At 56.9% G+C, this 13,803-nt stretch overlaps 1 protein-coding gene across 1 annotated transcript; it reads right to left on the bottom strand.

Moving 5' to 3' along the window:
- Positions 1–5,118: 5,118 nt before the first annotated feature.
- On the bottom strand, positions 5,119–8,056 carry ALPI (alkaline phosphatase, intestinal). Its single transcript, XM_045794222.2, has 11 exons — positions 7,979–8,056; positions 7,782–7,898; positions 7,551–7,666; positions 7,200–7,374; positions 6,949–7,121; positions 6,574–6,708; positions 6,416–6,488; positions 6,150–6,284; positions 5,872–6,063; positions 5,535–5,657; positions 5,119–5,417 (listed from the first exon to the last, which is right to left on the bottom strand). The coding sequence occupies exons 1-11, from the start codon at positions 8,040–8,042 to the stop codon at positions 5,119–5,121; spliced, it is 1,602 nt and encodes a 533-aa protein (XP_045650178.1). The 5' UTR covers positions 8,043–8,056.
- Positions 8,057–13,803: the final 5,747 nt, after the last annotated feature.

The following is a 13,803-nucleotide window of genomic DNA, read 5'->3' as shown; positions in this document are numbered from 1 at the left end:
CCACAGGGCTCCCCCTCTCATCCTCCCTGTCACCCCACGCAGGGCTGCAGGTGCCCAGAGGGCCATGCGGGCACACCGTTCATCCCTGAGGCCCAGGTCCCTCTGGGCGGCCCCAGCATGAGCTCATCAGGTCGGAGGGGAACGAGGCGGCGCCTGGCTCCCCAACCTCAGCTGCTGCCCGCCTGGGAGCCTCTGGCAGCGGCTCAGGCTGATTCATTGGGCAGCAGGCAGCTCGGATCCCCGAACCACTGTCACATGGTTGCTGTTAAGCTGCATCTCTCCTTGTCTATAGTTTGCATAAATAATAATAAAAAAACCCTCCCACCTTCCTGCGGGACCAGAACGTCGCAGGGACCGCTGACAGCAATCTGCAGGGAGAGGTCGGAGCGTGGCCATTTCTCTCGCACCTGAGGAGCCCAGGGCAGGGAGGGGAGGGGAGAGCCATGCTGGCTGATGAGGGACTCGCAGAGCTGGCGAGCAGAGGGAGGGCAAGGCCGGGGCCGCCGGGGCCTGGATGCCTCCCAGTTGAGGGTGGACGCTGGGTGGCCTCAGCCTTTGGGACGGGGGAGGAGCGCAGCCGTTTCCTCCCTGAGGGGCGTCTAGGGAGCCTCACTGTTTGTCCCTGGGCACCGTGCGCCACACGTTGGCACAGACTGGGCTTCCCCAGTGACAAGGTTACGCCAAGGGGACCGCCAGCTGCCTGCTGTCAGCGCTCTGGCCTGGTGTGTGCGCAGCTCTGTGTGTGAAGCCCTGTTCAGCTAGAGTAAGCAGGCCCTGGGGCCACTTTAGATCAGAGGGTGCAACTGAAAATACCACACACCTTTCTGGAGGCTTCCGGGGGGTGGGGGCCCACTGGAAGGCAGGGATTGGGGGTTGCGGCCTCACAGGGGCAACAGCCCATGCAGATGCTCGCCAGGTGGGGAGACCTGTTTCTGGAAAGGGGGAGTGAGGGGCTCACAGCGTCGGATGGGAATGTCAGCCTCAAGGTCAGGACAAGGGCACATCTGGCATCCTGTCTGCAGCCTCCTGAGAGACAGCGTGCCTGTTTTCCCCCATCATGACACATCCTGGATCAGCTGCCTGGGCCGTGTTGGGCTGGGTGTGGGGCACTCCATGAGCTGGGGCCGTGGGTCGAGTGGAGACTGGACCTGAGGTGCCCTCCGGGCCCCTGTCTGAGCCCTGCCAGTGGAGACGTACCCACAGCCAACAGGAGCTGTTTAGCCTGAGTCCTGTCGGGTCCAAGCATGCCTGGTCCCCCATCTGCTTCAAGGGACGTCGGGCCTCCTGCGTGCCTGTGGTGTGCTGGGCTCTGCTGTGCTTGATCTCATCTGTGGCCTTGCCACGCCCCTGAGCAGGGCCACCCTAATGCGGGAATCAGTAGGTTCACATTCAATATCGAGCTCCATGCTGGCCCCTGTACCCGGTCATCTGGGCACCCACCCCTGACATGGTTGCCGGTGTCCTGGGGGAAGAGAATGAGGGTGTTCAGGGAGGGACACCCCCTCCAGTGAGGGGCATCCCCTCCCGTTTGCTCGCTGCCAGTTCTTTGTGATGTATTAAGAGTTTAGCGCATCTGCCTAAATAGATTTATGGATAACGTGCTCTAGTTTTAAACAAACAATCCTCCAAAAACAAACAAGTAGCTTCCAAAAGAGCCCCGTAAAGAATTCCAAATGATGCAGGTGATCCCCCCGGGGAAGCGAGTCCGGAAGTGGCAGCAATCACACGCCCTCCCTCCTGACACGGCTCGCCGTCACCCACGGTGCAGACCTGATGAGAAATTAGCCCCAAATATAAAACATAAACAAACCCGAGCCAGGCTGCTGGGGAGGCTTGCCCGGAGTGACTGGTGCCTGAGATGCTAGTCAACAGCAGCGTGAAACCCTCGTGGACAGCTCGGTATTTAAAAACTGAGCTTTCAGAACATGGAGACAAACCCCCGCAATTCTTTTCCCAGTGATGTTTAAAGTTAGGCGCTTTTCAACTCAGTTCTTTTTTGATATTTCCCTAAGCAATGATAAATATTTGGAAAGCTCTTTTAAAGTTTCTTGCATAATAGCAGGAGACAAAAAACACCTACCACCAGGCAAACACTTAGTTTTTTTCCTGCCGCAGTAAAAATGGCAGAAACAATGAACAGAAAATGATCTGTCGACAAACCGAAAGGCATTTCTTTGTCAGCAAATACTGTTGAAAGATGTAGAGAAAACACTACCACAGATTGGAAGGAAGTGTTAGCGCAAATTACCCAGTGTGGGAGGTTTGCTGCACGGTTTCCACACGTCTCAGCTTAAGGTATCTGCTGGGTTCTGGTCCAATAATGAAATACACAAACCATTTGTGTGTGTGCATGTGTGTGTGTGTGAGTATGTGCATTAGGAAAGGAAGGATACTGCAGAGAAGATGTGTCAAACAGTGAATGCCTTGTTTAATAAGAACAATTGCAAACGGGGGAAAACAGTGTCAGGGCACCCCCGGATTTTTTTTTTAAGGATTCTGGGTGAGGGAAAGGTGTAGAGATAGCAGCACCTCCCAAACTCACGCACTGGCCCACCCAAACTACTGCAGGAGAGAACTAGAAGCAAGAGGACAAATAAAAGGCTACAGGAGCCCTCATGGTGTTAACTTTATAAAGTCAAGGTTGTCCTAGCGGAGGAGAATCTTTATGATACTTGGCAGTAAGATTGGGTGTGACCAGGAAAACTTCCAGACCACACAGAACGAATCATTTTTATGGCAAAGAATCGAAAACGGCTGTCATGAATCTCCCTCTCCCTCTTTCCTCCGAGCTTGCCCTCCTTCTTAAAGGCCGAGGTGCTGGCATTTCTGGAGGAGACACGAGCTATCAGTTTTAGGCACCCAGGAAAGTATTGGAAAAATAGATTCACCTTCACGGCATCTGCTCCTCCCAGGTAAACACATTGAGACAAATGTCTGAAAGTGTTTCCACGGACACACGACTTTGTGGCTAACAGATCAGGACCTGAGCTGAGGGCAGATGCTTAAGCAACTGAGCCACCCAGGCGCCCCAACTTGTAGAGTTTTAAAAATGTAGACTTTCCTTGGGTTTTGAACCCACTTATGAAACAGAAACATGCCGCACCTTCCCATTGGTTTGTAAGACCAAGTAACTGACAACAGAGGAGACATAAATACAGCAGCTGGATTTTACTGAGTCCTTGCACAACTGGTGGATGGAGTTTAAAAATGAATATGATGGCTAAGCGAGCCTAGCTAACGATGCCCTTTCTCCATTCAGCTCCGATATATTTTGGTGACAGCTACTAAGTTTCAGAATTGAAATAAACTGCCCTGAGGGCCATGCCTTCAAATCAATGTTTTCCAAGATTATAGTAAATAAGAATCGTGACGACTCAGTACGGTGACAGATGGTAACTAGACTTACTGTGGTGGCCTTTTCTTATTGTATGTATATATCGAATCACCGCGTTGGACACCTGAAACTAATACAATATTGTATGTCAATTACTCTTCAATTTTTAAAAAGATTTAAGTAAGAAAGCATACTCAATTACATTGATATTTCTAGTGAGAGCAAAATGCTTTTTTGCACCTTTGCAAACGTACAAATAAATTTATAATTTTGTAAAATTTATTTAAAAATATAGCTGATTTCACTTTCATAAATTCTTTTCAATGTTCCCCCAGGGTGGGTTAGATACTCAACAAATGCAACTATATTGGAGTGGGTGCTCCAGAATATTTTTGGATGGAGGTCAGAAATGTTTGGAGTCTGCACCTCCCCTCTGGTTTCCCAGCTCCCACCTCTACCCCCTTCCCAAAACAAAACAAAACAAAACAAAACAAAACAAAACAAAACTCTTATCCCTAAAATAATCAGAGTGCTATTTTCTGTCAGGTCATGTTATGCCGCTGCTCAAAGGCTTCCAATCACATACCACACTTTGGATAAAGTTCAAACTCCTCACCCACCTGCTCCCATCCTTCCTTATGTCTCAGGTTACCCCCTCCCCTACCCCACCCCAACTCTGATCCAGCTATAGGCCTGGAATAGCACTTGCTGATTGCTGCCTCAGGGCCTTTGCATGGCTGCTCCTCCTGCATTACTCAAGCTCTCACTTCCTTGTCTTTGCCCCACTGTCTGCTCCTCAGGCAGCCCCTCTCTGACCTCCTGATCTGAATTATCCACCCCATCCCCTCATTCACAAATTTCTGTGCTCCCACATACTAACAATTTTTCTTTCTAGAACATATCACTACTGGCATTACACTGCATAACAGTTTATTTGATTGTTGCTTTGTCTCTCTCAGTAGAATAGAGGCTCCGGGAGGAGAGGGAATCTCCTCTCTTCACAGATCTGTGCCCAGCACCCAGATGGCCTCCCGCAGGCGGCAAGGGTTGCTCTAGGGCTGCCTGCTCTGCATGCTCCTTGGGTCTCCCAGGCTGGAATGGGCAGTGGGGGGTGAACATCAGTAGCTAAGTGACTTGGGACAAGTCTCTCCATTCTGTGTCAGCATCTCCACTCTGTGTAATAGTACCGCTGGGCCCCAGAGGTGCCCATGGTGGATGGCACCGCACCTTGGCCCCAGCAGCCTCCTTAGCCAGCTAGGTGCCTGCAGGGCCGGTCGCGGGGTGACAGGAAGCCACCCTTTTCCGCTCACCCTGACATGCCCCAGTCCTCGGGTCCCCAAGGCGCTGTGAAGACTGAGGCCAAGAAACGTTGTGTGCTGCGGGGTCCGGGCGAGTGGTGGCCCTGTGGGGGACGCCTCTAGCATGGTGCCCGCGTGGTCCTCCGGCAGGGCCTGGTGGTCGGGAACCCCTCACCCCCGCCCCGCCCCCCCCCCGTCCTTACCCGGGCGCTGACGTTGGGGGTGGGGAGTCGAAAACAGCCCACGGGGGACCGTGGCTGCCCCGGAAAGCCGCCACCGCAGCACGCAGGGCGCCCGGCGGCCCAAGCCATCGGGGTGAAGGTCTGGGGGAGGGGCCCATGCTGGCCGGGGGTGCGGGTGGGGGGTAGGTTGATGGCTCTGGGGTGGGGGCGGGGCCTAGGGCTGGAGGAGGGGCCGGGCGGGGCCTGGGGCTGGAGGTGGGGGGGCGGGGGCGGGGCCGTGGAGCCCCCGGGCGGGAGGGGGCCGTCAGGGCCCGGCGCCCGCCAGCAGCCCCAGCAGCAGCGCCCCGGCCAGCAGCGGCAGCGACGGCGGCACACCGGCCCGGCCCGGGAGCGCGGCGTCAGAGACGCCCGAGGGCGGCAGGCCGCAGTCGGTGTAGGGCTCGAGGCAGGCGGCGAAGGCCATGACGTGCGCCACGAAGCTCTGCTCCTGCACGCCGTGCACCAGGTGCGCCTGCGGGCCGCGCGCGAACACCGCCACGTCCTCGCCGCCGTGGGTCTCGGAGAGCAGGGGCGCCACGGCCTGCTGCTTGTATGCGGGGTCCCCTGGCCAGAGGGTGGCGCTTCAGGGCCGGCGGGGGGGCTGCCTCCCCCTCCCTCGAGTTCGCCACCGCGCTCCCCCCCCCACGCCCGCCGACCGTCCCGCCGACCCGGGGCGCTCACTGCTCTGGCTGTCGCTGACGTTGGGCCGGGAGATCCCTAAGAGCGCGAAGCTGCCTCCGGGGCCGTTGCCGTAAAGAATAGAGGTGTAGGTCTTGTTGTCTTGGGCTGTGCTGGGGGCCAGCCCTGCGGGGAGGAGGGACCTGGTGAGCACACCGACCACAGCGAGGGGGCCCCCTGTGTGCCCAGCCCAGACTGCCTCCGTGCTGGCCCAGTCCTCACAGGCACTCCACAAGGCAGTGACCCCATTTGACAGTTGAGGAAACTGAGACTTAGAGCCATTTCTGCCATATAATTTGAGAAACAGCACCTGCTACCCCAAATGGAGCTTGCTGCCTACCGAAAATGGAGCTCCCTCGCAGTGTGTAGCCACCAAAAGAGAAGACGTGAGAGTGGTCAGCGGTGACAAGGGTCAGTGTGTCCTTCTCACTTGTGATCTGGCTGGCCTTGTCGATGGCAGAATCGAACATGACGGCCTCCGTCAGGGCCAGATAAGCCGTGCCGTCGTGATGACCGTGGTCGATGCGGCCTCCTGCAGGCAGGGCATGTGGAAGGTGGACAATGCCCACCCACCCTGCCCATTCCCACTCCTCTGCTTGGCAAGGGGCTGCCACTCACCCTCCACGAAGAGGTAGAAACCACGGGGGTTCCGGCTCAGCAGGCGCACGGCCACCTCTGTCATCTCCATCAGGGACGGGTCCTGGGTGGTGTCTCGGCGGACTTCATACTTGGTGTCTCCTGGCTCAAAGAGGCCTGTGGGAAAGGGGGCCAGTGGTGACTGGGGGAGTGGGGAGGGTCTGTGGCCTGAACATCTGTGTATCTGCTTGGCTTTCTGAGGACCGGGGAGGCCAGGGCAGGAAAGCAGGTGTCGGGGGGGTCATTACCCATGAGGTGTGTTACAGAGGGGTCCTGGGATGCCTCAATGAGCGCCGTGCGATTCCACACATACCGAGCACCCTGGAAGGGGCGGAACCGAGCCTCAGTCCATAGCCCTCTGATCCTTGTCCCTGCTGTGCCCCTTGGGCCTGCGGACCCCCATCACCTGGTACTTGGCCTGCCACTCCTGCACCAGGTTCCTCCCATCCAACCTGACGCCGTCCTGTCTGGTGTCACTTGGATACTCAGGGTCTGGAGTCCCCTGGGGGAACATGTACTTTCGGCCTCCGCCCAGGATCACCTGTAGCCAAAGGATTAGGCAGGTGGGCTTGGGGCCTGCCTGGCCCTTTGCTCCCTTCTCAGACAGCCCCTAGCTCCCCTACCAGGTCTGCGGGTATGGCCGGACCCCTGCTGTACCTTCTCCACCACCACCCCCTTCCCCAAGCCCCTGGAGACCCTGCCAGGCCCCAGAGCTCAGGCTGTCAGTTGTCTGGGACTGTGGCCAGTGCGGGCACCCCCCCCCTTGCCCTTCATATCCCACATCAATGTCCATGTTGGAGATGAGCTGCTGGGCGATGTCCTGGCATCCCTCCTCCCGCGCCTTGGCAGGCATGTCGGCGTCCGAGTACCAGTCGCGGTTCACTACGTGTGCGTAGGTGCCAGCCGGCGAGGCGTGCTGCACTCTCGTGGTGGTCACCACCCCCACCGACTTCCCTGAGGGTGGTAGAGGTCAGGGTGAGCCCCTGAGGTCTCTAATCCTGCCTCTGCCCATGAAGCTGGCCCCAAGCCCACCTGCTTTCTTGGCCCGGTTCATCACGGAAGTGACCTCATTGCCATGTGTCGTGTTGCACTGGTTCCAGCGGGCAGCTGCGCTCACACCAATGGTCTGGTAGTTGGCCTTGACCCCGCACAGGTAGGCCGTGGCTGTGCCTGCGCTGTCTGGCACCTGTCTGTCCACGTTGTACGTCTGGGGACAGAGACACCCTCAGCTCCCCCATGACACCGTCAGACGCCCAAGATCCTGACCATCCTCACTGCCCTGGTGCCGCCATTTCGGGCTCCAACCCTCCTGCCGCCCTCCCGAGCCCCACCCCCACCCCCACCCCTCTGGTGGGGAGCGCCCTGAGGCCACCCAGCCCTTACCTTGGACAGAGCCAGGTACGGAAAGTGGTCCATGGCCAGGGGTGTCTCAGGTCCCAGTTTGTCATTAAGTTGCCCTTTTAGGATCCTAGTGGCTGTCACTGTGGGCACCCCCATCCCTGAAGGAGCATACCTCGTCAGGCCTGAGTCCGCAGGGTCGGCCTGTGTCCACGGGCAGCCTTGGGTGCCAGGGCTGCGGGAGCCACAGGGCATGGGCAGGCCCTACACACTCACCGTCCCCCAAGAAGAGAATGAGGTTCTTAGCAGCCGTCTGGATGGGCTGCAGCTTCTTAGCGGCGTCCAGGGCCTGCGCCGCCTGGTGGTTCCAGAAGTCTGGGTCCTCCTCCTCCACTGGCCACGGGGAGAGGGGAAGCCAGGTCAGTCTTGGGGGAGTGCCCTCTGTGGGGGGCAGCTGGGAGGTGCCTCATTACCTGGAATGATGCCAAGGACCAGCTGTGGCCTTAGGCCCAGCAGCAGCAGCAGCATCCAGGCCATGCTGGGGGGATGGTGGAGGGTGGCAAAGCTAGGACTCCGGGCAGGCTGGGACCCAGAGGGGCCAGAACTTGGGTACCAGCTGCAGTATAAGCCGCCTGGGCTTGAGTTGGGGCAGGACTTTGTCCCTGGCTGTAAAAGGCTCCATGTCCCTCCCATTGCCCCAGGTGGCCACCGTGGCCCCGCCTCGGCCTGTGACTTTAAGTCCTGCTGGCAGAAGGGAAATGGCAGGGTGTGGCCGAGCAAGCCCCAGGGCAGGGGTCCTGGAGAAGGCAGGTCTGTCCAGCCGGGATAATTCCAGCTGTCTCCCCAAGGTAGGGTGGGGATTTGGAGGCATGTCCCCTTTGGGGGAGGAGCATTTGCCGTGTCCCCATAGGGGCCAATCCCAACCCTTTGCTCACACAGTCTTGTGGGAGAACCATTACTCCTATGTTCACCTCATTTGTTCAGTGTTTTCTGAAAGCCAGCTTTGGCCAGTCTCCGTCAGGGTGCTGGCGGGAAGGGGTGGGAAGCACACAGCCTGGGCCAGGGGCCTGGGTCTGGCTTCCTGATGCTGCGAGGCGCCGAGATGTGGGAAAGGAGGCATGTAGGGTGGCCCGGCTTCTGACCAGGCTTGGTGTGGGCAGGTGGGGAAGGTGTTGGGCTCAGAGTGCACCCAGGAGTCTGGATCCAGACTTCTTGTGCTGTGGAAAAGGGTGGGACAGGTGGTGACAGAGCGGAACCTTGTCTGTGTGTCCAATTACCGAGAGCCGGCCGGCCTTGTGGGGTACGTGTGAGTGTACGTGCACGCGTGTGCGTGTGGGGCAGGCAGGGGTGGGGCCCAGTGTGCATGAGGTGGGTCTCTGCTCCCTTGGACAGGCAGATAGAACCCAGGGGCGAGTCTCTTCTCTCCAGGGGCGACACATACCCGCAGCTGCAGCTTCTGTCAGGGAGCTAAGCGGTTTCAGTAGCCAGGCTGGTTCAAAAGCCTTCCTTCAATCCAGTCATTGCACTTTCTGGGTGTCTAGCCAAAAGAATTCAAAGCAAGGTCTAGGGGGCGCCTGGGTGGCGCAGTCGTTAAAGCGTCTGCCTTCGGCTCAGGGCGTGATCCCGGCGTTCCGGGATCGAGTCCCACATCGGGCTCCTCCGCTGGGAGCCTGCTTCTTCCTCTCTCACTCCCCTGCTGTGTTCCCTCTCTCGCTGGCTGTCTCTCTGTCACATAAATAAATCTTTAAAAAAAAAAAAAAACAAAAAAAAAACAAAAAAAAAAAACAACAAAGCAAGGTCTAGAAGAGATATTTGCACCCCCGTGTTCATAGCAGCATTGTTCACAATTGCCAAAAAGGCCAAACAACTCAAGTGTCCATCACCCAATGAATGTATAAACAAGATGTGGTCCATCCATGTAATGGAATATTATTCAGCCTTAAAAAGGGAGGGCATCCTGTCACACGCCATACCATGGATGAACCCTGAGGACACGATGCTAAGTGAAATAAGCCAGTCACAGAAGGACAAGCGCTGGGTGACTCTACTTAGAGACTAGGTATATCTGAAGTTGTCAAATGCATAGAACTGGTTGCCAGGGGCCAGGAGGAGGGGGCCGGGGAGGGGATTGTTTGGTGGGTACAGAGTTTCAGTTTTGAAGATGGAAACGTTCTGGAGAGCTGCTGTACAACATATGCTTCCCTCTACGGAACCAGACACAAAATGATGGTAAATTTTATGTTGTGCTTTTCACTACGATTTTTAAAATATTCAAAGAAGAAAACCTTCCTCCCAGCTCCGCACACCCCAGCGGACCATGTAGCTCCATTCTGCGCTCTGGCCTCCTCACCACCTGAGCCATGCGTTTGGTCCCCCAAAACAGGGCGACTGCCCTGGCCATCAGCGTTTCCCTGCCCAGCCCCACTCTGCTCAAGCAGACCTGCCTTTCCAGCAGCTCGCCAACCACACTGACCTGGCTGTCCTCTGTCTGGGGAAGAGATATCGCCTTGGGAGGCATCCTTCCTGGTTTCTGAATTGTCATCATAGCTCCTTCTGTTCCCTGTATGGTCTTGCTGTGTTAGGTAAATTCTTGGCTAAAGGTCAGGGGAGACTAACTTCTGGGCAGGTCCTTAACTAATTAATTGGTTCTCTCTATCAGGCTGTAGGTGAAAGGTTTGTTATTCTAAGATTAGTCTTCCTTGCAGTAAATTCCCCATACCTTTTCTCAACTGGATTTTTCTTTTTTTCTTTTTAGAAAGGGGGAAGGGAGAGAGAGAGCAAGAGAGCATGCTTGTGCAAGCGGAGGGGGAAGGGCGTAGGGAGAGAGAGAATCTTAAGCAGGCTCCACCCCCAGTGCAGAGCCCGACAGGGGGCTCGATCTCAGGTCTCTGAGATCATGACCTGAGCCAAAACTAAGAGTGAGACGTTTAACTGACTGAGCCACCGAGGCAGCCTCCCCCATATACTTTTTCAATTGGGATTTTTGACATAACTTATAGACTCACATGCAGTCTAAGAAATGACACAGAGGTCCCCTGCATGCTGCCCAATTTCCCCCCCATGGTACAAGCCACAGATTTTCAGGTTTCGATTCGGATGTCCCCCCTTTCACATGTACTCGTTTGCGTGGGTGTGTCGGTTCCACAGTATCTCGTCTCATGCATGGGTTCATGAACACCAACCACTGTGGTTGACATACTGAACAGCTCCAACCCCACGGATGGAAACAGATGGCTTTATAACCGCCCCACCTCCCCCCACACCCCTGCTCTGTCTCTAGCCCCTCTCCTGCATTCCTAAAATGTTGTCATCTCAAGGAAGTTACGTAAATGGAATTTTGGGGTTGGCTTTTTTTCACTCAGCATAATTCCTTGGAGAGTGATACAAACGGGGCAGTAGCTGACTCCTTTGCGCTACGGAGTGTCTTCTGCGGGATGGGAGAGCACAGGGTTTACCCCGTGTCCAAGGGCAGACATCTGGGCTGATTCCCATTTGAGTGAATATGAATAAAGATGCCGTTAATATTCATTCAGGTTTTTCGGGGGGAGGGGGGGGACATGCGTTTTCATTCCTCTGAAATAAATGCCAGGAGTGCAGCTGCCGGGGGTGGGGTGGGGTGGGTGGGGTGGGGTGGGTGGGTGGGGCTTTTGGCAACAGGAAGTGGTCAACTGTGATCAGCCTTGGTTTCTTGTGAATTTTGTCATGTGCCTCAGTGGGACTGGAGACCAAACATAACACCACTTGTCACTGGCGGTAAAGAAAGTCTGCTTGTCCACATTCGCAGCCTGCAGCCGTGATGCGGCGCGTGGGACTGAGTCAGGCAGGCACCTTTGGGCCTGAGTCACCTGTGATGACATCGGGTTATAGTCCTTCCTCTGGGACCTGGGATTACAGGTCAGCAGGCAGCAAGCTCTTTCTGGTGTGGAGTAAGAGGTAATTGTCACCCCAGGCCAGGGGATGCCCGGCTCTGTGCAGCCTGCAGTCTGCTTGTCCTGGTCCGTCTGCTCCCTGGGAAAGAAGGGCTTGTTCTCTAGGGCCCCATGTGGAGTCCCGGCACCCTCCGCCGTCGTCCTCATTTACCAGTGGAGGCTGTCGGGGGCCGTGTCCCAGCCCCTGGCGCGGGGCGCATGTGGACACCGCTGGGGGTGGGGTGATGTGGAGACCACCCCCGAGCAGCTGCTGCCGACCCATGGAGGGATGGCTCCTTCCTGCCTCCTGCCCTCCGGATATCATGACGACACCCACCCCCCCACCTTGGGAAATGTAGTGACCGCCCTGCTGGGGGGGGGTTTGGGGGGTGGGGAGCACAGCAGGAGCTGGGAACCACCATGATCTCCAAAAGACAACACCCCTCAGCACAGTGGGGAGCACTTTGGGGAAAGGGAGGCATCTCTTTCGAATAGGTCAGTTTCTCTCATTTGAGCCTCCTCCCACCAGCCCTGGAGAAATAGTAGGAGTGTCCCCACTCAGGCTGGGGTGCTGGAAACAAACACGGTTGGATTTTGCTCTCTTTTCACTGGCAGACCTCATGGGATCAGGGGGGTACGAAGCCTCCTGAAGTCCCCTGGGGGTCTGGGAGGCAGGTGGGAGGGCATGGGGGAACAAGGGGGGCGGAGGCCTTAGGTCAGCCCCACTCAGCCACCGTGGCACTGCTTCACCCTCCGTGCACTGTTTTTTCTTTCTTTTTTTAAGATTTATCTATTTGAGAGAGAGAGCATGCATGTGCAGGGGGGAGGGGCAGAGGGAGGGAGAGAAACTCCAGCGGACGCCCCGCTGAGCGCAGAGCCCATCTCTGGCTCCATCTCCCGACACCGACACCGAGATCAGACCTGAGCCAAAACCAAGAGTCAGACACTCAACTAACTCTGCCCCCAGGCACTCCCCTCCCTGCACTTCTGATAACGTCTCCCCCCTCCCCAGTTCTGGGGCCAGGAGACGAGGCCAGCCCACCTGCCTCTCCTGTGGCCCAAGCAGGGGGCCATCAAGAAAGTCCCGGGGACTGCGCTCCTCACAGGAGTCAGCTGCATCGTGGCCTGGGGATCGGATGGACCACGAAGGAGCACTCAGCGGAGAGCAACAGGTGTGGCCGGGTCACGGGCTCCGTGCGAGAGCTCTTAGAGGTCACCGGAAGAGCACCGGCAGGGGAGGGAGGTTTGTGTGTGTCCTCGGTCCCTGTTGCAGGTGCAGAGACAGGCTCTGCCCTTCCCCAGGAGCAGGTGGACACTGACTGGAGAACAGGGGGGCCAGACCTTAGGGGCATCCGTGGGCCTGCGGAGGAGAAGTTTGCTGAGATACGTTCTGGGGCTCTGTGGAGGTGAGTGCATCTGAGGCCTGAGCTCAAGCGCACACTGGGGTGCCCCCGGGAACCCCAGGAAAACACTGTGCCACATCACTTGGGAATTCCCTCATGCTGGCATTTTTGACCTGCACGAGTGTCAGCACCAGCTCTGTGTTTGGGGTCAGAGAGAGGTTGCAAAGCCCAAAGGAAGGCCCCAGAAGGCAACTGTTAATAGAGGGAGCCCATTACACCAGCCTTGGAAACTGAGGTTTGGGAGGAGGTAGGGGGGCCTCTGAAGCTTACGGGGCCATTGCGGCTACCCTCACCGAGCTGACTGCAGGAGGTCTCAGCGAGGGTCCTGGAGGCAAAAACCAGAAGCTGGGCAGCTAGTAGTTGTTTAAAGGAGAGGATTTTGTTCAGTGAAAATCTCTTGAGCACTGACCACATGTAAATCATCCTAGAGGTCTGGCAGAGTCAAATCAGGCCCCACCAGCGAGGGGCTTCCTGTCTGGAAGTGGGAGGTGGGGGGTTTGTAAGCTGAATTATGTTACTGGACACTGTCCCAGGGGAAGAATCGAGGTTCCCCTGACCAGTGTCAGACCCCCTTGGAGAGGAGCAGGAAGTAATGCAGGGGGATCTGGGCAGGACAGAAGCCTGGACGTAACACCCACTGACAGCTTGCAGCATTAGGGCCGGGCTGTGCTTTGGGGGGCTGGAGGCGGAGGCATGAAGAGGAGGTGCTGGTGGAGGGGGTGGTGTTGGGGGAGCCAGGAGCACAGACAGGGGCAGGTGAGGAGTCACCGGCTGAGGAAAGATGGTGAACGCGGTAGAGGAAGGACTCTGGGACGTTGTGTGGCTTTCTGTACTTTGGCCCGAGGGATCTGCCTGCCCTCCCTGCCAGGTCCCTCAAAACAGCCACACCCCAAATCCCTCTTCTCTGGCTGCCACTTGTCTGCCGGCCACTCTCCAATCTGATATCAGAAAGGTGTTCAACGGATGCAGAAATAACCACATTATAGA

The sequence above is a fragment of the Ursus americanus genome, chromosome 1, assembly GCF_024610735.1.
Source record: "Ursus americanus isolate L20-20 chromosome 1, mUrsAme1.1.p, whole genome shotgun sequence".
Lineage (NCBI taxonomy): Eukaryota > Metazoa > Chordata > Mammalia > Carnivora > Ursidae > Ursus > Ursus americanus.
The sequence above is the reverse complement of the archived record's forward strand: the minus strand, read 5'-3'. Positions and strand labels throughout refer to the sequence as shown.